Genomic DNA, 25,569 nt, shown 5'->3' with positions numbered 1-25,569 from the left:
TTTGAAAAATTTTTAAAACTTTACGATTTTTGTTTTTTGAATAACTTCTATGAAGCTAAAACCAGTGGCGTAAATAACACTCCCGCGGCTTTTTTAACTTGAATTTTTCAATTTTTAATTTTTTAATTTCCTCAGATTTTCGATTTGCCATTTTTCGAGTTTCCAAGCTTACATTTATCAGTTTTTCAGTTTTCTAACTTGAATTTTTAGATTTTGCAATTTTTTGGCTTAAAATTTCTCGAGTTTTCAATTTTTAATATTTCAATTTTTCTTTTCGTTCATTTTACAGTTTTTCAAATTTTTGATTTGCAATTGCTCGTTTCTGTTTTTATTTACTTAGTGTTTACAATTTTTCGATTTTTCAATGTTCAGATTTTATAATTTTTTAATTTTTTCAATTTTAGGACATGTATCTCTTCGAAAAAATTTTTCAGTTTTTCCAAATTTTGGATGTTTCAATTTTTAGATTTTGCAATTTTTCGATTTGCATTTTCACCATTTTGCGATTTTTCGTTTCGGTCTTTTATTTTCTTTATTTTTGCATTTTTTCGGTTGTTCAAAGTTCTCTTTTTATAATTTTTTTTTTAATGAAATTTTCGTATTTTTCAATTTTTCGGTTTTTCAACTTTCAGAATTTCTAATCTTTCGTTTCTTCACTTTTTGATATGCAATTTTTTTAGTTTTCATTTTAAAAATAATATGTAGGATAATAATAATTATAATTTTTAAAATGTTTCACTTTTTCAATTTTACGATTTTCGAATTTTCCAATTATTGAATTTTTGATTTATTTGATTTTTCTATTTTTGAATTTCTCGGTATTTAATTTTTCAATTTTTCAGTGTTACAGTGTTCAAGTGTTGTTCGAGTTTACAATTTTGACGATGCTATAATTTCCCGATTTTAAAATTTTTGGGTTTTCCAATTTTTTGATTCGATACGTTTTTTCTTGTTTCCCGTTTTTCGATCTTGCAATTTTTCAATTTTTTAACCTTTCGAAACAAAAAGTGGAAAAACTGCAAAATTGTGAAATTGAAAAATCGAAAATGAAATTACGAAAACACATAAAATGAAAACCTCAAAATCGAAAAAGTGCAAAATTAAAAAAATGAAATAAGTGTAAAATCGAAATATTGAATATTAAAGGAATCGGAAAATCGGATAATTGAGAAATCCAAAATTTGTGAAATTGAAAATTTGAAGAATTATAAAATCGAAAGAAACGTTGACAAATAAAAGAAACGAATAAACGAAAAACTGTGGCAAAATTGAGAAAATTAAAATTAAAACATCGGGAAAATGAAACATAAAAACCAAGGACTTGAAAAATGTGGAAACAAAAAATAAAAATGGGGAAACTAAAAAATCGAAAAATTTGTAATTTGTTTTATTGTACCTAATATCGAAAAATTGAATAAATTAAAGTGGAAAAAACCAAAAATTATAAAACCGAAACGTTGAAAAATTGTGATACAAAAAAATTGGTGCAAGGTAACTAGATCCAGATTTTTCGAAAAATTATAAATTTTGATTTTGCGAATTTTATTTTGTTATGATAAGCATTATAAGATAAGTTAAAATAAAGATATGTATATGTAACATTACATTAAATCAAATTGGATGGATGCAGTGCAATACTAATAATAGTAATAACAGTACTCAATTCCCAAATTTTTTGGAAAATGGAGTGATTCGTTTTTGATTTTAATCAATACAGTAAATTGCCTCATTTATTTTTTTTTAGTCATCCTGTATAAATAATCCTAAAATCATTGCTAAATCGCAATTATAAGAGGCATAATATTTTGCATATTTCAGAGAAGATTTACTAGGAAAAATTTTGAGATGACGTCATCAGTTTTTTGTTAGGGGATAAACGAATAAAAAAATGTTGGTTAACTAGTTGCCATGTTTACAGTAACTTTAAAACGTTCGCAATATTTCAGAATATTCGGTTTTACAATTTCAAAGTTAAATTCCAGAATGTTGTTTATACAATTTTGATTTTTTTTCCAAAATATATGTCTAGAATATAAACTCAATACAAATTCATAAAGCACATTTGTAGGATTATCTTATTTTATAAAATTGAAATATTATTCACTAATGTAAATTTTGGTTGGCGTTTTACCATCTACACGATGTTCTTAATACACATATAACATTTAACAACAATCGGTCCCCGGACGGAAACGGGAGCCTTATTTTTTCGTACTCTAAGGCTCATGAAACGTCGAAAAAGCTTGCGCTCAGGAAGTAAAGAAAAGTCAGTGAGAACTCAAATTTGAATATAAAGAGTTATGTAAATTGGATGAGCGTTTGTGCGAAAATGCAATGTAATTTTTTTTATTTACATTTTATTATTTTCATTGAAGCAAAGGAATTTCTACTATTTTTTTGCCCAGTTTTCTATACCTTTTTACTTTTTAATTGAAAGTAAAGTATATAATGTAAAGTACAGTTCGGGAAATAATGAACATTAATATCCTATTTCGAAAAGTCACTTGAAAATTAATCATTTTCAGAGGGACTCGGTATTTAGAAGGAAAGTTTCTATAACCATAAACCTGCCGGCCCTCTTCTATTTTTATTATAATATTTATTGATTAAAGACGTCCGATTCGCAAAACCCTTGACCTTTTCGGACAAACAACCCAAAAGAAGGCAAGCGTTGTAAATCGTCCCTATTATAACACTGAGCAGTTTATTGACGGCTCCAATAAACAATTTTGGAAACAGAAAGTCAATGTTCACTATTTCCCGGACTGTACTCGATAAGTAAAAAGTTACCATATATAAAAAAATCAACACCAATTTTTATGTTTTTAAAAGCGAAGTTTATGAAAATCTAGGGCTACAAACACTTCTTTATTCAGTGTTATAGTTTATAGTGACTTATCAAAATTAATACATTTATCCCCAGCAAAAATCATTGCACAAATTTATGAACTCTATATTTAAAAAAAAAAAAAAACATGTATGGGCAAGCCAATTTTTTTGGATGTTCAGCCCTATTATCTAAACTCGCCCACGTGTTTCCTTTCTTCTCCACCGAATCGATACACGTTGAACCAAAACTTGCACACCAAGACATCCTTCCGTAATAAATGCATCTCTATCATGCGCATCGCCTTCAAAACGCCGTCTGCTCAACAGTGTGTCGGAACTTGCAAGCGCACGCATGGTCCTTCCACGGCCTGAAGCTGCGTCTGGCGAATCCCGGCATTTCAGTGGAGAACGGAAACGTAGTCGGAGAGGTGGCAAAAGTGCGCCGGTTTGTTGTGACTACGACGAACTTTTCGTTTCGTATCGCAGTTTCTATTCATCTTGCATTTTTTTTTAAATACGGGACGCAGATCTTGATTGACCCGGGGACGTGAAGGTGAAAATGCCCCCGTAAACGGATGCATTTTTGTGGACGCTGGTGGTAGTGCTCATATTTTTTGGTTGAGGGTTGAGTGTAATGTAAATATGTCGTTTTTGAATCTTAGTGGATTTCACAGTCCTCCGTCGAGGCCTTTGATTATTCCGTCCCCTACTAGTCCTTTTTGGTAAGTGGCTTTTATTTAAATCGAATTGTTAGTCGGAAGTGTCTGTTATGCAATTCGTTTGTTCTTGAGGGGATGTGTTATTGGGATTAGTCATCGGCTGGGATGTGTGAGGGAAGACAAAGGGCAAGGGGAAGTGTTTTCTATATATTTTTATTTAAATGACGGGGCTAAAAAACCCAACTGTCCACAAGATAATTTATTATTTGTAGTTGTTAGCTAGCGAGGTTGAGGGTTTGTATTCAAAAGTGTGGATTAGCATATGTCACAGTTTAATTTTCGAATATGTAATTCCATAGCACCCCTGTAAAATATAAACCGGTTTTTTTTGAGTTATTCCCTGGAACCATTTTTTGTTTTTGTGTTTTAATTGCTTCCAAATTAGATTTTGTGAAAGTTTTTCAATTGTTACCAGATGCTACCTGAACACCAATTTTAGTTTTGTACCTGCTACGACCATTGTTATCTTCACCAAAAGATTGATGACGCCACCCAAAAGAGTGAATGTTTTTGTAAAAGGTTGCTAGTCATCCATGCTAGGTTTTTTTCCTTCAGACTTAAAAATTAATTTGTGCATCTAATATAGTTTTAAAAATTAATTGGTAAAATTATAAATTTGTACATACTTATTCTTGGGGAAAATATTGTTCAGTAAACATGTGTTTTTCTTTGATGATGTTAGCTTTTTGATAATGTGTAATTGATAAAATAAATCACTTCATACATTCATTTAGGCCACATTCTGTTTAATCAGTTTAAAAAAATAATATACAACTGTGAAAACTGTGAAAGTATATGTACGTACATATAGAAGTCATATCACATGTTACGACATATTTGATGACGTCGTCAGTTTTATGGAAGGAATGAGTAAATAAGTTTAGTTAATGTTGTGTAATTTTCAAATAAATAAATGTTAGAGTTGTACCAAAATTTCCAAGAAGTTGTGCATGCAATTTTTGAGATAAAACGAGTAAATTATTTGTACATATCGTATTGCACATGTCAGATTCGTAATAATAGTTCGAGACAACATCGAGGATGAGGACAAGTTTATTATTATTTTTCTACAAAAAAAAATAGAGAAAATTGAAATATTTTTCTGGGCTATCGTTAAAAAAGTTACGATAAATTATCTGTCAGCAGAACGTTTACAGCAATAAACGTTATTTATACTGAACTTCCCTCAACTCCGAAGCACCATCAAAAATAAATTATTTAATTATTTATGCATAATAATTTATCGAATTTTAATTTGATTCTACAATTACCAAATTTTTGTGGTGATATATAGTGTAACACTTAAAAACAACAGTACCGTGTTCCCAAAATTTGGCTAATCATTGCCACTTACAATTTGATAACGTTATTTCAAAGAATTCTCTTTTAAAACGAATTAAATGTTATACAACAATATTTTCCTATATGTACTTGTGGTGTACGAATCCGCTTTGAGTTTTCCCTAAACCTCCAAATTTTCGCAAAAAAAAATTAACAGTATACTAACATTTTACCACGAACTGACGATATAACCGGCCATAGCAGTGGCGTAACAATCGAAGTGGGGGCCTGTGTTCTACAACACTGTGGGGCCCCTAATGAACAGCGAAATAAAAATATTTAAAAATACGAGTATAATGAGTAAAGTATGAGTAGACTGCAATTAGGGCTTACGTTTTATTAAAATCATTCTACCTGAAACATTGAACTAAAAAAACAAAATACAATAATTACCTGAATACATATAGTAATTAAAATATATACAATTATACATATTAGAAACTAGCCGACCCGGCAAACGTTGTTTTGGCATTTCTAGTGAATATTTTGGTAGTTAAATAAAAAATTAAATTAAAATAAATACATATATATTATAATTAAATTAAATTATAAATTATACATAAAAATTTATGGTACGACAATGATTATATTCAATAGCCATCTTGCAACCCTATTGCACATCTGTGGATGAAAGCAAAGATACTCATATCGTTATTAAAAAATGGGGGTTGGTGGTAGAAAGGTGAAAATTTAGAGTTATATGTATTTTTTGATGCCAAATCTTAAAAAAATTAAAATAAAAAATGTTGTCTTAAAAATAAAAAAAAAAATTAGTGGGCCACCCTTACTAGACCTACCGAATATACACAAAAAATTTCATAAAAATCGGTCAAGCCGTTTCGGAGGAGTTTGGTTACAAACACTGTGACACAAGAATTTTATATTAGATTATTTTAGAACAAATTTCATTACCATAAATATGGTTATAGTGAGTCGACCTTAAAAAATAGACATATGCTGTCGCAGACTTTTTTTTAGAACTTTTAGAAGGGAACAATTCCATCATACATGATTTTTATGTAATTTTAACCGTTTAAGCAGCATAAGCAACAGAAGCTGTCAAAAGAGGAATAATTTTCCCGTTTTTCCGATATTTTTCATTGCTGCTTCACTCCTATTTATCGTAGCGTAATGTTATATAGCCTATAATCTTCCTCGATAAATGGACTATCCAACACAAACAGATTTTTTGAATTCGAACCAGTAGTTTCTGAGATTAGCGCATTCAACCAAACAAACTCTTCAGCTTTACTCGTACTTTCGTCGGATAAAGATTGGTAATTTACTACATGGGGTGTTAGGTTTGCCACAATGGGATTGCGACACTGCGACAGGTTTATTAGAAACAGATGCTGCTGCATTTTTGACCACCGGTGCCGGTCGCTAAAACCCGAACTTATTGAGTCTATGATATTGAGATGCCGCCAAAAGTCCAGCCCTTTGCAGCAAAAAATTTGTAAAAAGCAATGGGATTACCACACATTTTCGAATTTTTTATTTCGGGATGTAATTTGGGCAATTATATAAAAAAATCTAATAAAAAAAATGTTCGCGTGACCGGACCGGGCCCCTTGAAGCAGCGGGCCCGTGTTCCGGCGAACACATGGAACACCGGTAGTTACGCCACTGGGCCATAGTCTTGAGCCTTTGGTGTTTTTTTTCATCGAGCTGTGACTAGTATTATCATCATGAGTATTATCCATGTTAATGACTTCACCACATTTTTTTTTTTGTTAATCATATTAAGTACGAATCACCCCATTTTCACGTAAATGTGAAAGTACGCACGTCTTTATTTAAAAGTGATAAAATAAGAGCTATAAAATAATATTCAGTACATTTTTTTCGATTGTGGTTTAATTAATAATTTTAGTCCTCTGTTTTCATTCGGATCAAGTAAATGTCTACGTGACATTCTTTCCATGTATAAACTTAAACACTCGAAGTTAAGCGTACTGAGAGATCATTTTTCCCGTCGGTTATCTGCTTTATAAATATATTTTACATTGTCCGTACTTGTGCGGCGTCCCCTTGGAATTGTGTTATTTATGCCGTTTGTTTTTTACTTACTTTATAGAGGTTATCACAAAACAAAGTCGCAAAATCCAGTTCTATAATAAATAAATAAATTTCGGCCGATCTTTTTAAACAAAATTTTATAGACAATAACGAGATGGACAGTATTATAGTCGTAAGAAATATTTATGGCTCACACCAATTCACCCGAATTTGTCGGAAAACATTTAGCAGGTAGTTGTACTCATAAAATAATGGTCATTTCTAACATCTGGGGATAACCGGCACGCGAAACTTTAAATGGTAAATATCTCTTGCTACTGTACTATTGTCCGTCTCGGTATTGCCAATAAAATTTTATAGAGTAGAATGAAATTTCCAAAACTATACGAGCAATTCTGGAAATAAATTTCACAAGTAGGATTCAGATTTGCATTTCTTAGTATAAATACTAAAATATTCTACAATTTTGTTTTCCAAAAACCAATTTGTGTATGCCCAAAGGTAAGATTGAATTAATAAACGACAAGCACAGAAGCATATTATTTTGTCGATTTTAAATAGAGTTTCACTGGTAAAGGTTTTTGGAAGACGTCATCAAGTTTTTGATAGAGAAGAACGAACTTTTGTTACTGATTTAGCATGTACACGGTAATCCAAAAGTAAACCTAGAATTTCACCATAATTTGTTCGTAGTTTTGAAAATTACTTCTTCAGTAAAATCGCCATTAACAAACAGAAATTCATACTTACTTAGAAGGTGTGGAACGTTGCGAAAATCAACTATTTATGAGCATTATAAATGTAATTGAAAATAAATGGATTAACATTTACCACTAGTAGTCAAAATCAGGAATGGTCGGATTAAAATTGTGATTTAAATTGAGGTGTTTTTTTTTTTTTTCAAAAAAATTTAATTAATTATTTTTAGTGGTTTTCCGTTTCCGTCTGTTGTCTGTCTGTCTATCGTCGGTGTTGACTATGATTAGACAGATAATTTCCGAAACTAGTGTACCTATTGTCATCAAATTTTATATATTATAGCAATATCGTGTAGATGATTGAACGAAAGCTATTAAACTTTTAGAAAATAACATACACCTATACTTGTGATTTATGATTCTACCATCATTTTATTCATTATTGTTTAAACCATCTTGTTTAGATACATACAAAAATCGCAAAATTAAATTTTATAATTTTTCGAAGCTGTATTTGTTCGACTATCCTTCAAGTTTCAGTTTATATCAAAATATTTGCAACAAAGTAAAACTCCAATTTTCTTTAGATTTTTTTACTTCCCGAACGTAACCTAGGGAAATGTGGTAATAGCCTATCCGGTGTATGGCTATTTTCATGTTTTCTCGAGGTTTCATAACTCCCAGAGTATAAAAAAAATACTCCTAAACTTGAGGTTTATGAATCCGCTTGGATTTTTCTAATTTTTAATGGTTATCATAAATAAATTTAATTCGCAAAATAAAATTTTGTGGGTTTTTATTTAATTGATAAATGATCTGTATTACTGAAATGAAATGAAAATAGATTTCTAAACGTACCAATATACATATTATAAAAGTGTGTACTGTGTAAGCAAAATTCTTTCGCACTAACACGGAAGATCAGTGCAGAATGAAACTCCAGGTGTATCCAAAAGGAATTACGATCCTTAAAAGTCAAATTTCTACAGCGTTTGATCCTTTTCTTCAAAAAAAAAAAAATCGTCAGTCGTCAATGTCTTCCAGCATAGTAACATTTTGCTCACTAGTTGGAAAAATACTTACTTTATAACCCTTCACATTTAATGTTAAACTGATCATGATCATAAAAGACTGTTTATGATTTTCTTTGTTTTTTAAAAAACTGACCCAAATTATCAAAAATTTTGTAGCTAACACAATGCAAAAGTTAGTTCTTATCACATGGCGTGTCTGCTCAATGGATAAATTCACGTCTAGTGATAAAAAAAGGCAGAACAGCAATTTCCCGAGTGTTGTGCATATTGTGCAAAACGGTTAAATTATCTTGACATTCCGTTAATCACCATAAAATAGACAACTTTGAGGGCAACTTAACCCATCTATATTTGGTAAGTTCCATTTTCACACTACAGATATGCAAAATTTTTCCAATTCTGTTAATAGTTTATAATAATTGGTAAATTGTAACAGTTTTCAATTTTAAGTACGCAAAGTTCCGCTAATACGCTTATCAGCGCTTTTTTATGAGTGAAAATTTACCCTCATTCACACACTTGTGATAAAAACACTATCAGTCAAGTCTACACCTACACCTCATTCTCCACTGTCCAAATCGCCCACATAATTGTGAATCCGACCCAGATTTGGCTAGAAAATTGGCCACACACATTGCCACCCTCTTCTCGTCGACGGTCGACCCAAAAACAGTACGATCAACTTTTTTCCGTAGGCGACAGCCGCCGAGTTAATAGAATCAATGAAAATGCCCTTGCAGATCGTCAGTATTCATGACCTGTTCAATGCGAAAACGCTTTCCTCGTCATTTCGCGGATCTCTACACCAGAAAAAGTTGACGTAATAATGGGAACGTGAACCAGATGCAGATAGCACGTTTTCTTCACGCTGAAAGGAAATATTGTTTGTTTATGAAGGAAATACGAGTCTTATCGGGGGAATGAGATAATGTAACTGACGGAAGATTCTTGGAAGTTGATATGACCATGTTTGACGGCCGGCGTTATTGCCAATAAAATAATTGCGTCAAGATGATTACACGGTGAATAATGATGTCTGGGCGTTTCTGCGAACTGAAAGGGTTCTTTCCTTTTGATTTGGCAGACATTAATTGAAGGAGATATGAACAGTAGGTCGTTTCTTGTTTGTACGGAAGTGATAAAGTGTGACTAATTCTTGATACAAAATAAAGTCAACAATAACGTTGTTTCTGTTTTTCTTATTAATAATGTAGGAAAATCCCGGCTTTGAACGTCGTTCTCATACAGATTTAATAAATCCGCACTATTTATAGAGCGACTCATGTTCAATGATCGTTTTAATGCTGCAGGTGTAGACAGATACGATCTATCATTCGATGGACTACCGTCTCGAATAATTCAAATACAGCAAGCAATGACTTCTCAATGGCCAATTTAAGTCATTCATGTGACAGTAAGTCGACCATTAACCAAAGAGTGTGTTCATTGCAATTCAGTGCTTTGGCTACTTTGTCGCCACGTGTCCAGCAGGCGCTTCCAGCCTCATTAGTTTTTTCTTCTTGTTTTGGATTCATTTTAAACCCATTATTATTATTGGCTCGTGGTTTCACCCGTTTGGATGAGCCTCGACGGAAATTAATTATACCAGAATGGCGGACACAATGGAATTAAGATAAAAGACGTCGTACTATGGTTATACTTGAACGTAGCTACACTTCAAAGAGTAGAGGGTGAGATTGCTTATCTCACCTTATGACACGAAGCAGAAGGAACGTGAAAAATGGTTCCCGAAAATAGCATATCTGTAAAGAGGGTTACGGCAATTAAAATTCGGGAGTGTTTCGTTTGATCTAAAAGCGTGCGGAGTTTGTTAAGATCGGCTTTGGTAGTTTTCATTTTTTTTTTTAATGTGACCCAAATGACATGATCTGCAATCACCAAAAATCGCCCTCTAGATGGCACTAGTATAGCTATTTATCATTTAAGGGTTTTGCTAAATTAAATTTTTTGTATGTGGATTGCGACTAAGAATTCTGTTGTCATAAAATTCGGCCAAAAAATCTATTGTCGCTCCAGTTGTATGAGCAGTAGCACCATCCTGCTGTAATGTAAGTAACCATAAACCAACTCATCATCCAATTGATTTATAAATGGACGCCGACTGTCTCGGAATATTGGGGCGACTCAATGAAAGAATTTTCTGAAGTCCACATTCTTGTGTTTTGCGAGTTTACATAGCCACCAAGATGGAAGTATGCTTCATCACAAAAAAAAAAAAACGTTTTTCGAGATGATCATCTGAATCTAGTCTATTTAGAAACCATTGACAGTATTGAGCTCCGACCAAAATCATTTGGACGTAATTCATGTACAGATGTGAGACGATAGGGAAAAAAATAAAGATCTTTTCATGCAGGTACCAACGGACGAACCAAGTTGTTATAAATGACGGATAGAAGTACCCCGGGGTTTCCCCCATTATTTCTTTCGCTTCTTCAATAAGTTCTGCAGTTCACATCTTTGGACGGCCGCTTTCAAGTTTTCAGGCCACAGATCCATTTTGTTGGAAATTTTTCAAACAGACTTTCAAAGTTTGTCGAAACTACCCCACGGGAAAGCCAGGGAATTCGTCTCGAAAATCTTCCATACATAATTCATGTGAATATTGCCAAGTTCCTTCTACTTTTATACCGTTTCGATAGTAAGACAATGCCATGAACACTTTGTGTTGTTCGAAAAAACTATTCTTTATCACGCAACAAAGCAAAAGACGAAATAACAGTAAAGCGTGAAAAATTGATTCGTAAGCCTAGGAACTGCTGTAAGTCAAATATTAATTATCTGTTAACCCGACTCAGTTTAAGATAGTAGTGATTAAAGCATCTATGCTCTAATAGTATATTCGGTTGCCTACTTTGTCTTCGAAAATAATTACAGTGTTATAAATTAAATAATAATTTCAATTCCTGCTTTAAATATATTTTTACTTCTCGAGCGTAAGCAAAGGAAGTATTGTAATCGAGTCCGTCGGCCGACTCTCTACTTTTACATTTTTTTCTCGATCATTCATGACCCCTAGAAAACGAAGAAATAGGTCACCGTTTCCGTCTGTGTGTCCGTCTGTCTGCCGTCCCGGATTTTTATTTGACAGAACAGATAATCTCCGAAAGTACTGGGCCGATTGTTGTCAAATTTTGTATTTATATTAGGTGTATCATGTAGATGGTAAACCGCTAACCAAAATTTGTCTAATAATCCCCACCACTAATGTGATGACGTCACTTCAAAATTGTACATAGTAATTGAGTTTTAAATTGTATCAAATAACATAGTCTTACACATGTAGTTTATGACTCCGGATTGAGATTTTACCCGAAACGTCCAGATTTTTGGAAAAAAAATCAAAATTAGGAAATTACATTTTGACATTAAATTTAGAATCTACAAAACCGAGTGCTTTGAAATCTTGCAGGTGGTTTACACTTATGATAAGCATGATAAAATTTTAATCATAATATATTTAGTTATCCCCTCCAAAAAATTGATGACATCACCCCAAAATTTTGCGGAATAAATTCCATCTAAAATGTACAAAATATGATGTGTTTTTTCTTGTAATTTATCATTCCATTAATATTTTTTGGATTTGCATATACAGGGTGACTCAAAAAATTTAATGAATTCGCATATTTATTTTACTGATTTAATCAGGAACTACAAAACCGAATGCTTTGAAATCGTGGAAATGTTTTAAATTTATCACAAGCATGGTAAATTTTTGATCAAAATATATTTGCTCGTCCCCCCTAAAAAATGGACGACGCCACCCCAAAATTTTGCTGAATAAATCCTATCTAAAATGTACAAAATATGATGAGTCTCTTCTTGTCATTTATCATTCCATTCATATTTAGTGGATTTGCATATACAGGATGACCCAAAAAATTAATAAATGAATACAGAACGAATGCTTTGAAATTTTGCAAATATTTTAAGTTTATAAAGAGCATAATAAATTTTTAGTAAAAATATATTTGCTTATCCCCTCCAAAAAATTGATGACGTCAGCTCAAAATTTTGCCGAATAATCCTATCTAGAATGTACAAAATATGATGAGTCTCTTCCTGTGATTTATCATTCCATTCATATTTTTTGGATTTGGATATACAGGGTGACTAAAAAAAATTAATGAATGCGCAAATTTATTTTATTGATTTAATCAAGAACTACAAAACGGAATGCTTTGAAATCTAATGCAGAAAAAAACATAATAGGGATGCAGTCGTCACGTTTCCCACAGCGAGGGAAGTACTGTCTTAAACTCTTTAGACCAATTTTTTAATACTGCAAACATAATCTACTCCTACAATTATGAATTAAACAATTAAAAAAATCTTATTGTCCCATATTAACTTCGTTTTCTCATATGACATCATTATAAAAAAATGTCTCACTTTATGAGTTAGTTTAAAGCGATGAGACTTAAAAAATTAGTCTAAAATTATATATGTAAGACAACACCTCACAATAAAGGAAATCCAGTTTCTTAGATAAATTGATTACTCTAACTCTGATTAACGATGTTAGGTGCACGATAACTTGAAAGCAAAATAATAATAATAATCGTAATACTTTGCACACTTCCGATAGGATTTGGTTACCAACATTATGCAATAACGTAATCAAGCTTTTGGAGGGGGTAACAAATTTTCATTAATTCATGTTTTACAATTTTGTTTTTTTTTTCCTCAAAATCTAGATATTTAAGGAAAAAAGTGTTTAACGACAAACAAGAAAATATTAAATTTAAATGGGAAAATTTTGAGATGTCGAACTTATTGAAGGAGATGAAGAAACTCGTTTAATCATCATCACTCAAAATTCGACAGCAAACGGTTCAGTAGTTACGAAGATTACGTGTCAAATAAAATCGTGAACAGACAGACCAACGGAAACGGCTATGCTTTAAATGGTCCTTTCCCTAGGTCATACATTCGCAAAGTAAAACTGTATAATAATAGTTTTCCCTATTTTAACAAAACATATTTCACTTATATTATGATTTTGAAGCAAGTCATAAATTTGTTGATATTTCACGTCTTCGTCATAATTTCACTCCACTATAAATGCAGACATTAGAAATGTCAATTTTATTAGTTTGCAATCGGATAAAAAGAAAGGCAACTTTTTATTCGCGGATAAAATTTGGGGTTCCTTTTTATTCATGAGTGATCCTTGAAACAAGTTTCCATAGTAATTTTTGAGGTACAGTTTAATAGTCATTAAACTTAAAATAAGTAGTTTTGGTAATGTTTCCCATGAAAATACATATAGAAAAAGTGTAGTTTTGGAAATTTCATTCTACCCTATTAAATTTTATTGGCAATAACTAGCAGTAGTACAATAGCAAAAGATATTTACAACTTAAAAGTTGTCGCGTGCCGGTAATCCCCAGATGTTAGAAAGCAGAATAATCCAGATCCGGACAGCGACCATCCTTACGAAAGAAAATTACCATTATTTTATTAGTACAACTACCTGCTAACCGTTCTCCGACAAATTTTGCTCAATCTACGTCCGTCACTCAGTTAGCAATCATCCTTAGAATTTGGGCGTTCAGTATGAAAAAACTTAACGAAAAAGACTTCAAAAAGTGTGTCAAAAGAAAGAGTTACAACGGCAACCAGAAAAAAAAGTTCAATTGCCTTAAATAAAGACAGTTATAAAAATGGCAAAATTATGGAACTTGGGTAACCCAGAAGGTTTGCAGAAACGATTTTTTTATATCGTATCCTTTGAGCTGACCTGGAGATGTGACGAAGGTGTGAATTATTTGATTTTAAGCACGAGAAGAATGAAGAGTTATAAAAATAATAACCAGGGGGTGGATTGAGTGTAATCCCATTTTTGCTAAAACCGTACAAGGTAGAGCGAAAAAATATTCGCACAGTAAGTGGTTGCTACAAAACAAAGATGATGAAACTGTTTGTTCCGTCAAATTATTTAATAAACTCATGGACAAAACAAACAAAAATACAACAGATCGTGTATTCCCAACCCAAACCCTAGTCTGGAAAAACGATAACTCTAAACGCTGGTACAAGAACTTGATATGAATATAATTTCAAAATGCACCCAAAATTCGGCAAGGCTCATCGTACTTGATATTAAAGCCAGCAAAATCATGAATTATTCCAATCGGGCAAGTGTGGTAACTCAATTATCTAAAGGTAGAATGTGTGACTTGAGGAACTTACAAAAATTACAGGACTTCTTCGATTGGCCCTTACCTCCAAGTTGATTCTACACATCACGAAAATTTAGTATCATATTTAAGACACGAGGGATCTTCTAGTTCATCAGTACCTCAAAATAATGTTTCAACAATTCCTTCCTGCACCTAAAATATTTTATAGTAATTGTGTTTTCAATCATTGCTCTTTGGAATTGTTAAAAACGTGTTTTTGTGTTTGATTTAAAAAATTGTTTTGAATTTTGGTCGGAGTTTTTCTCGTCAGGTTCCCAGGTGGATGGATTTTGTTAAGAATAAAAACTTATACGGCTAAATGAATAGCTCTTGTGTAATTACGGTCGATAATAATTTTCCACGCACTTAATTAACAGGGCTTTTTATCAATACAGGAATGAAGCTGTAGGTATGCTACATTATTTAATATGGGAGGCCACATATTGACCCTGATATAGTAAACTGCGGAACAACTTGTATTGTATGTTTCGACGGCTGTATAGACATTCGGGTAAAAAAAATCTGAAAAACTGACGGTCCCAACTGGACGGATTCACATCTGTTTTCAAGAGCCGCTTGCCAATCTGTTTCCTGAATTTTGTTTTAGGACGCCCTATCGTGTTTCATTTCCCCCTTGTTTGCTCCGTTTTCCTGGTTTGTTAATGGATGAGAATAGAATTACACTCAATCAGCGCTTACGTAAATAAAATAATATAAAAAAATTGTAGAAGCTTTTTTCATCAACAATCAGCTAGGTTTACGATCGAGAAATAAGAATTGATAAAAAATTTTCTTTGTCATGATGGCGACTTGCTTAAAGATGTAGACCACCAACAGGAACTGGTCTAACACTGTTGTACTTAACGATCTAGTTTTTTCGTTATAAACTACTCATTAGCAGATGTAATCGTGTTATCGTTTTTCAAGAGACTTTATTTTGTTTCAAGTTGAATAGCGATCTCCAGTCATGCTATTTCACGGTCTGCCTAAAAAAAAACTCGTGTGTTAGCCACAACGCGACTACTGTGGTTGGATTAAATTATCTAACCATAGTACGATATATACATTACAGTTTTTCAACAAACGTGATTTATTTTGTTACATAAGGAAGTCGCTGTGAATGTTCCCGGAAGTCCTTTTATTTATATATCTGCTTGTTGATATACTTAATATAGCCAAAATTAGAGATTTCGGGAAATCCTAAGAGTTTAAAAATATGTGCTGCACGTTCTGTCTGCAACTGGACTAGTTAAAAATAGGCCTAGTGAACCCTTAAAACGGTGAAGGCTGGTCACTGTTGGATTCCTGAATTGTATCTGTTTATGTTTAAAAAAAAAAACTTACTTTACTTTCCGTGAAGGGCGACCTATTTAATTTGCTGTTGGCTAATATACTAATAATATGATTGTTTCGATTAGGGATCTAGTTTTCACTGCCCCATTATGTTATGAACAATTAGTTCATGTATAAAAAAATCACTCGATTAATAAACCCTTTAGTACTGGAAACAAGTTTGTGCATGAGTATATACATACACCATATACAATTATCAAATTTCTTCGTAACTTTTGAATTAATGCCATTTAATCGCAAATATTATATCGTCAAAAGCAGTACGATAAGTAACAATAGATAGAAGGCGGTTCAAATTAAATTCGAGCTATTGTTATGGACATTTCTGCTGGATTGTATGATGAATACACATCGTTCAGACATGAATTGGTGGATAGCCGTTTTTCGTATTTTTCTAGCGTAATCCCACTGCTGACACCACAATTTGTTATGGACACTTGCTGAGTAATCATCACCCAATCCAACGTAAGAGTCCATAACACCTACTATATCATTGGAAAAACTCGTCGACAACTTCATTTTGACTTAAACATAGCAGGTCGTGTTTTTTTTTATTACAATAAGGATTGATTTTTTCCGTTACATGAAAAAAACATTTTTCTGATAGTTTGGTCCCTACAATCTTTTCTTTAAAAAATAAATTTTATTATAGTTCCACTATAACAAATTATTTTAAGGTTTAAAGTTCACCATGCAAAAATATTTGCAAGACTTGGCAGTTAACGTTTAAGTTATTGCCAACAGCAATTCGTTGCGTTTTGTAGAGAAATTTTTTTCAGAAGAATTCAGAGTGAAACAAACCAACAAAAAAACATAATAACCAAATTCGAGGCCAGTGGAGGGAATCTGCAATTTTTAATTACCTTGTAAATTTAAGTAAACCGCAACACTTCGAGAAAAGAGTTATAAACTACTACAAATATTCAAATATTTTTGGAAATTATCAAACAGCGAATAAACAGTGTTTTTGGATAAGAAACGTTTAAAAATTTGTCCCCACATATTACCGAGACAACAGCTCCTCTAAAACCAACACAGTTTTATTGAGGCGGTTTTCTGTGTACATACCCTTGGCACTGCTATTCACTGTGATGTCATATTTTATGGCCCGCGGCGAGAGCTTGAACCTCGCTCGTTCGCGTGTCTGCTTAAAAATTTCAGCACCACAACTCCATTTCATTCAGTGAGAAATCAAACTTCCAGCAACATACAAAAAACAAACAATTCAGTTTAACCAAATAGTGAACCCGATGATGGTATTTGGAGATAAACGAGATTTAATTTATCAATTTAGGTGCAGCCAACGGTTTGGTACACAACAGGAACACTAAATACAAGTAAATGTTTACGTTAGCGGATAACGTAATCCAAACTGCCCTAAAGACTGACGTTTGTTTATGTTTTGTTTTGTTCGTTATCTCGTTCTTGTTTGCGGCTAGTGGAACAGAAGCAGCGCTTTTGTCTAATGAGGTGCTGTATCTCTTGGAAGTGGTACCGATCTTTAACCTCGGCTATTATCACAAGTGTGCACTAGAGGAATAAGTGGACATATTAGGTGCACGAACGAAATTCCTACTATATGTATTAAGTAATTCAAAATTTAGCATTATTGGTTTGTTTTGGACTTCTAATAGTACAATGATATCTTAATTTAAAAACTATGAAGTTGATGCACCCTCATGACCTGTAGCGCCAGTCTACATCTTTATCAGCCTCGTTACTTCACCCAGATGACGAATTAATTTATTTATGTGTATAGTAAACCGTACAGTGACCTTGTTAATCACCCACATGTTCTTGTAAAGAAATCCCCTACTCAGACTTAATGGTAGTCGATTTTTTCAGGAACACTCTCAGGAATATCGTATCGTTCTCAGAATTATTTTACAAAGTAAATAATTGCTACAATTAGTTTCGTATTTCTTATTCATTTTTATCTGTGCGAAGGTCAAAGTTTAACACTATAATATAATGAGATAGTGGTGCACTGATGAACGTGTTTTTTATGTTAAATTGTAATTAATATGAATTAAGTAGCACTAGTGAAAGACATAATGATGCAGTTCCGCCTGTGTTAATTAATACAATTTATACTTTATTTTATTAGCGTGTTTGTTTATGTGTCGTTTTTTCTTGACGTCGTTACATTTTTAGCGCTATACCATGTGAACCTGGGAATATTAGAAATTTAAAATTGGAACGGAAAGTAGTGCAAATGATCGCTAATTTTCTCGTACCGGAATCCTAACTGTATATTCTATCGTATTTTTTCATATTTGTTGAAACTTTTTTTTCGTTTTTGAGGAGTACAATCAAAACAAGTATTGCAAGGAAAAACATGTATTTTTGGACAAGCTCCATGTACGATATGACGCTAGACAAAGTGATAAATAATTGAAGTTTACAACAGTCGCTAAATAATAGCGCATTCCAATAAAATACAATGACCATTGCTTATAATTATGGACGATAAATTTTACTTCGAGTACGACCTTCGTAGAGAATCTAATATACAAAATTAGATTAAATAAAACTTTCAGTAATCCTACACCTAAAACGACCTAGGCGTGAAAAGAAAACAAGCTTTTTATCTGCTGATACACATCTTGGATAATATTTATAAACGCTTTTCATGATGTTGTTGAAACAACATAAAAATTCCTGTTTTTTGTTCTTTTGGTAATTTGCCACAAACACAATGTCGTCGTCATGAAAAATCTAGAACAATGCGTGATGAATACGAAGAGACGAACTGTTTGTGCTGTACGACATTTATATCAAAATACTTAGTACGCATATAATCTTTTAAATTTTATAAACCTAATGGCCTTGTAGTATACTCGATTAGCATTACAGGACAGTTGTTAAAATTAAACTAAATAGAGGTGCCAAAAATTCTCGAAAGTTTTTTCATCGCTTCTGAAGCACAGAAAATACCTCACCAGTAAGTGGATATCTAGCCAGTAGATAAAAAAGTCAAAATGAATATTTCAAATTTCAACCAAAAATATGTTGCATTTGTATTTTTTGACAAAATGATGATTAATGATGATGATTGGGTTAATTAAAGTAAATACTTACATTCATGTATTGTCAATTATTTAATACAGTTATTCTACCTATGGTGACTAAAATGAGTTTTGTAAATATCAGTTCTTAAATGAGTAACAATGCGTGTGAAAACGGCATCAATTGTTTTACCTAATTTGGTCGTTGGAACAGTCAAACGAACACATTTTATTAAATAGTTTGTCTCTTTCTCTAGCGCGGCGTTACATGCCTATGTTCATACTCAGTCAGACCGGTGTCGGTGTCGAGGACACCGACACCGCTCGTAGCTCGAACTCGACATCCTATTCCGGTGTTCTGTAATAGGAAAAGAAAGAAGTTAAATCTCCAAAAAATTAAATTTTACAAAAAAAAAGATGAAAATTACCATAAATAATAGAAAAACAACTGCTCTGAAATCTTAAAACGTTTTGATGATGATAAACATAGTCAATCGCTTACTTAATTTATTTCTTTGTCCCTACAAAAACTTTTTAAAATTTTACTGTGTAAAACCTGCCTCTTCTATTGACGTTACTTCGATAATTTTTCATTTTGTTGTTCAAATAATATGATCAAACCCGAAACACTTATGAAAAGTCGTTATTTGAAAATACCACCACATTGGAAAAATTTCGTGCAAAGTCACTTAAGTCATGTTTACTTTTCGAGCCTAAACTAAGTAAATTGTAGAAAGTCAGACAGACGGAAAAAGGAGACCCCGGGGTCATGACACTGGAACTAAAAATTAGTTTAAGGTGTTAAAAAAGAAAGTATTGTAATAGGGTTTATCCGTCGAACGGCTAATTTTGTTTTCTCGACGTTTCATGATCCCTAGAATATGAAAAACGGGATCTCTGATTTCAGTCTGTCGGTCGTCTGTGTTAATGTTAATTAGGCACATATCTCTGAAACTACTGGACCGATTTTTGACAAAATTTTGTTGTGGAAAAACTCACTTGAAACATTTGTACTTTTAGCAGAATACACATATGTATTTTATTTTAATTTGTACAAGTTGTCACCAAAAAAGTTTATAATTTTTCGAAGAAAGTAGATTTGTTGGGTTGTTCTCCAGGGTGATGGTAATTTTTTAACACTTTCAACCAATTTTTAATTCCCGAGCGTAAGCTAAGGAAGTATTGTAACCGAATTCATCGAGCAACTGGCTGGTTTCGTATTTTCTTTGTGTTATGGCCCCGGGGCCTCCTTTTTCCGTCTGTCTGCTTGTCTGTCTTTCTACCGTTTGTACGGAATTTAATTAGACTCCGCAACTACTGGACCGATTGTTGTCAAATTTTGTATGTATCATCCCTACCAACAACGTGATGACATCCCCTCAAAATGATTCATATTAAATAGGGTTTAAATTTTATAAAATAACATGTCCTTGGACTTTTATTTTCACTTCCGTCTTCAGATTTTCCCCAAGGTATTCAAATTTTCGCAAAAATAATCGAAATTGTACGGCAAGCTTTACCAGTATATGTGGAGTTCGTACAAGGTTATCGTTAGGTTATAGCGCCCAGTGCTTTGTTATTAGTATTACACTGCGTGTGTCGGAATTGACATACGTGTCCTTGCTGAAATAATGTTGATAGGAACATTTTCAAATGTTATCAATGCATTCATATTTTTCGAACAATTGTTAATTCCGTTCCGATCATGGGTTGACGGTAATGACACTCCAGAGTTGCAGACCAAATATAAACAAGTGTGTTTTCGTCATAATGTGTTGGAATGCTAGGCAATGGCGGGATATGAGTGATTAAAAGTATGATACATTAATGAATTCAGAAAAACAAACTACAAGAATGTGCAAAAAATATATAGCGGAATTTGTTGGACTACTTCAGAGGTGAGGAAGTCCTATCGAAGTAACTTTAGACTAAATTTGCGTTATGTACTTTTGTTAACACCCATTGGGTTTAGCTTTTGAATTGAATTCATTTTTCTCTATTTTATTCTTAAATAAAATGTTTTACTCATTTAAAACTAACTACATACACCGAAGAAGCCACAAATTTTCCAAGTCACTTATTTTCACTTTTTCAAGACAAATTTCAAGTGGAAGGCCTGCAATAGCAAATTTATTTGCTTGTGCTTGAATAATCCACCCCCATTTTTGCTTAAACTTATGGATGTTATCACTGCAAAAATAACATTTGTAGATTTAAATTTTGTAATTTGCCTAAGAAACGAGATTTGCTGAATTGATTTTACTGTAGTAGCGCAAAAAATACTATACTATAACCATTAAAATAACTGGACATTTTTTTTTGTATATTCGATGCCAAAAAAATATTTAGAAAGTAACGATTAAAACAAGATAAATGACAAGTTCGATTTTTCTTTACAAAACTTTACTTGGAGTATCATATTGTGGATGAAACTGATTTGAAACGCGATTCCGTGTGCGCGCACATTTACATCAGTAGTACAGCATCTCCGAGATCATGGTAAGCCTCAAACTTACGATCATGATAGGACCAAAAGAATACTGCAAGCTGAAGAACAAATTTTGGAACGCATCGAAGAAAAGCCCGACAGCAGCACTCGCAGACTGAAATTGGAGTTTGACACTTCTTACATTACTGCAAATTTAAAGAACAAAGCCTACATCCATACCACGTACAAAAAATGCAAGCTTTGGGCTCGCTTATTTTCCACTGCATTCTGTTTACGGATGAAGTAATATTCAACAGCACCTCGAGTTTTTAAACAGTGTGTTGGAAGAGCAGCGAAATGTAGAAGTGCCTGTAGGTAAACGAGTTCGCACCACCACATTTTGCTAGGCCAGTAACTGAATGGTTAAATAACCATTTTCCTAACCATTGGGTCGGTAGAAACGACCCAGTAGCTTGGCCTCCGCGTTCAACCGATCTCAATCCGTGTGATTTTTGTCTATGGGGTTGGATGAAACAGTTTATGGAAATCAACAGTGTCTAGAAACTATCGAAGAGCTTCAACGAGTGGAAGTGGCAGCCGCTACAGTTCGTGGAACTCCCGGTGTTTTTTTACGTATCCGTGCAAACATGTTGCGACGTGCTGAAACGTGTTTTGCTAGTCAATGACAACATCTTCAACACTTATTGTAAAAAGGTAATAGCATTCTAAGTTGCTCTTATTTTTGTTTTAATAAACAATGTGGAATCGTTTAGCAAGGATCAAACATCCAATAAAAAGTCGATTAAATATTACAAAAAATGGGTCCTTCTCAGGACCACCATTTGTTTCTACAACTAATAATCTTTCTCATTGACTTTTAACGATGAATGGATACATGAATACACGAAGTTTTACTTTTAATTGAAACTGAAAGTACATATTTGTATCATTTTTATTCGAATGTTTTTCCACCTACTGTTTAAAAGGTGGATCAGTGGCACGTTTCCATATTACATACTACGGTACGTGATCCCGTGGTTACAATTATTACGTATATTTCGAAATCAGCCTGTATGAAGTTATGAACTGACGATGCGAAATTAGTGCGCCGCACACGTAGACAACCACCGACCCAGAATTTAGGTATGCACAATTTTAGTTTGCAGTGATTCACGTCGTCTCCACTTTGAATAATGGACTCGTTGAAACTCAATTTAACCTACATACACATTGTTTATTTCCATTTGCGCCGTCCACGTGACGTTATTCTCGTCAAAAAAACACCCACTACTTACCGTTTCAATCATCTGCTAGGAACAAGTAGTGTTTGTAATAACACCAATCAGTCATAACTCATTTTTCCCGTCTGACATTGTTTACTTTCCACCATGTGCGTCGCATGCTGGCGTGTAACAAGTCGTAAACATCGTCCATCCCCTACCATCTTAATATTTTGCGTATCAAATGTCGTGCCGGGTTATATTTATAAATTCCTTACTACTATCGATGCAACCTGCACGCCTGCATCGGCATCGCGACGTCTGTGCTAGTTCACGACGACGACGGCGAATTCACACACATTTCTCGGGTTCGTTGAACCCCAAATTCGTCCCACACACAGGATGGACGATGGATGGCTGGAGCGTCGCGACGACGATGGCGGTACATACAAACATGCCGGCCCGATGTTTACAGATCGTTGTGGTCATTAGAGGCTCGTGGGCTGTAATTAAGAATAATGAGAGGATGCGGTTGTTTGGAGATGAAGAGGATTTTTACAGGGTCATTAATGCCCGAGTAGATGGTTTTCGAAAAAGGAGACGGTTAGTGTATTTGAAAAAGCGTTCCAAATGGCGAAGGAACAATAGATGTTTTTCCTTCGTCGGATGGTAATTGGTTTAAGTACGGGTTAAGTGTGTCATAAAACAGGCATTGATGTGTTATTGAGTTTCGTTATTGTGGAAACTTTCGTGATGCGAAAATTTATGGGATGTAGGGGTAAATTGGTTAGAGTAAACAAGTTTGTTGTATTTGATTAGTTACTACAAATCGTGCACCACCCGCTACATTGAAAAAATTTCACACGAATGTTGAGGCGTTTTGCCAACTATGTTGGTATCTTCTTGGACAGAAAAGAACGAATCTTTAGGACTGACTACCGTACTATTTATCGTCACCTGCTCGACGTTGGACTAGCATCCGCATTGAATACTTCTGTTCGCGGTTCTAATGTAGCGAGGTCTTTTTATATTGTTCTGTCTGGTCTTAATGAGTCAACAGAACATTTCGTTAGATCAACTTACAAACAATTAATGAGAAATGTCCAAGGGTTAAAAATTTGGGAAAACTTTGGGTTATAATTTAACTCCTTACGAAAAAAGATCCCTTTTTGGTTTGGTGTTGAGGAGGACGAGCTGCTCGAAGGGTTTCAACTCGGCCTTCTTGGATACGGCCTGGATAGTGTAAAGTAAAAACTCAACTCAAAAATGCTGGATATGTTTCACTGTACTTTAGGTGCGAGGGACGTTCTTTCGAAACAGCTTTCGACCAATTTTTTATGATAACCTTGGGAAGTTAAAAAATCGAGGCGGACACATAAACCACTAGTGTAGGAGTACCTACGTTTTTTTACAAAATTTAAATAGCCTTTTCTATGCAAGATGCTAGATGACGTCAATAAATTTTTGATTGGGATGATCAGACAAATTTTGATTAGCCTTTTGCGATTTACACAATATTCCTTTAAAAAAATGAAACTTAACAACATTCAGTACAATAGTTTAGAAGAGTGACTGTTTAATAAAATCGATACAGACGAGGTACGACAGACAGAAATTGGAAACCTGTGTTCAATTTATTTTTATTTTTTAGATTAAATTTAAAAAAGCGTTATATTTTCGTAATTTGATAAATGAAAATTCGAGAAATGTTAAAATCTGGCTTGTAAATAATTTGGTATAAAATATTTTCCTTAGACTTAATTCTTGTTTTGCAGTTTTTGCGTTACTGCAATAGGAAGGCCCATTGAAGAAAAACGAATTTCATGTTCTCCGCATTACTGGGCTTGTACAATACAAAAATGTCATAGTTAAACTAGGAAACGGATATGAGAGAATCTTAAAGATCCTTGGTATTCTATCTTTGGAGGAATTTTCTCGCATAGGTTTTGAAAGAACTTCGAAGGTGCCTCTGAAGTATGGATTCAGAAACCAATTTGAAAGAATCTTGGGGACTTCAGCTGTTTTATTGTTAAAAAGATATTTTATCTTTTTTTTTTTCTTTTTGAAAGAATTTGAAAACATCTTGGTGTTCTTGTTTCAGAGCAAATTTGAAATAATTTACTGACCTCTGGTTTTATTTTTGAAAGAGTTTAAAAAAAACCTTAGGGACCTGATTTGTTTTATACAATGAATTTGAACGTATCTTGGCGTATTGTATAAAAAAAATTTGAAAACAATTTTAAAATCCCTATTGTGTTATTTCTAAGAATCTGAAAAAGTCTTGGGGACACTTTTTATTATTTTTTTTGTAAGGTTAATATGAAGCTGGTGAGCCTCTGGTGTTCTGCTCAAAAAATGTTAAAAAAATCTGGAGCTGCTAGTGTTCTATTGTAAACCAAATTTAAAAGAATTCCAAAGGCTTCTGATATTTTGTTCCAGAACGAATTTGAGAGAATCTTCAGGACCCCTAGGACTTTATTTTTGAAAGAGATTAAAAGAACCTTAGGGTCCTGGTATTTTATTTTTGAAAAAATTTGAACGAATCTTGGAAGCCCCAGATGTTAGGTTTGTTAAAAAAAATGGACAAATCTTGCAGTATCGTTTTTTTTTTAAGAATTTATAAGAACCTCAAAAGCTTCTGATGTTTTGTTTCAGAACGAATTAAGAGTCTTGGTGATCTCTGAATCTTGGAAGACTGTTTTATTTTAGAA

General features: G+C 33.2%; 1 protein-coding gene across 4 annotated transcripts in view; it reads left to right on the top strand.

The window, feature by feature from the left end:
* The window catches only part of LOC135130675 (centrosomin), an 85,226-nt gene that overhangs the window by 9,515 nt on the left and 50,142 nt on the right, over nt 1-25,569 (top strand). For 2 of the 4 annotated variants that reach the window (XM_064058107.1, XM_064058103.1), the window contains exon 1: nt 3,206-3,551. The exons of 1 other annotated variant lie outside the window; for it this stretch is intronic. In XM_064058107.1, coding sequence (XP_063914177.1) covers nt 3,472-3,551 — 80 coding nt within the window. In that variant the 5' untranslated portion in view covers nt 3,206-3,471. Of the gene's footprint in view, nt 1-3,204; nt 3,552-25,569 lie in introns of those variants that run through there. One more of the 4 variants, XM_064058106.1, reaches the window with a different exon arrangement.

Source organism: Zophobas morio, unplaced genomic scaffold (assembly GCF_036711695.1).
Source record: "Zophobas morio isolate AGI-343-1 ecotype UQ-CSIRO unplaced genomic scaffold, CSIRO_AGI_Zmor_V1 ptg000017l, whole genome shotgun sequence".
In the NCBI taxonomy this organism is placed as follows: domain Eukaryota; kingdom Metazoa; phylum Arthropoda; class Insecta; order Coleoptera; family Tenebrionidae; genus Zophobas; species Zophobas morio.
The sequence above is the reverse complement of the archived record's forward strand: the minus strand, read 5'-3'. Positions and strand labels throughout refer to the sequence as shown.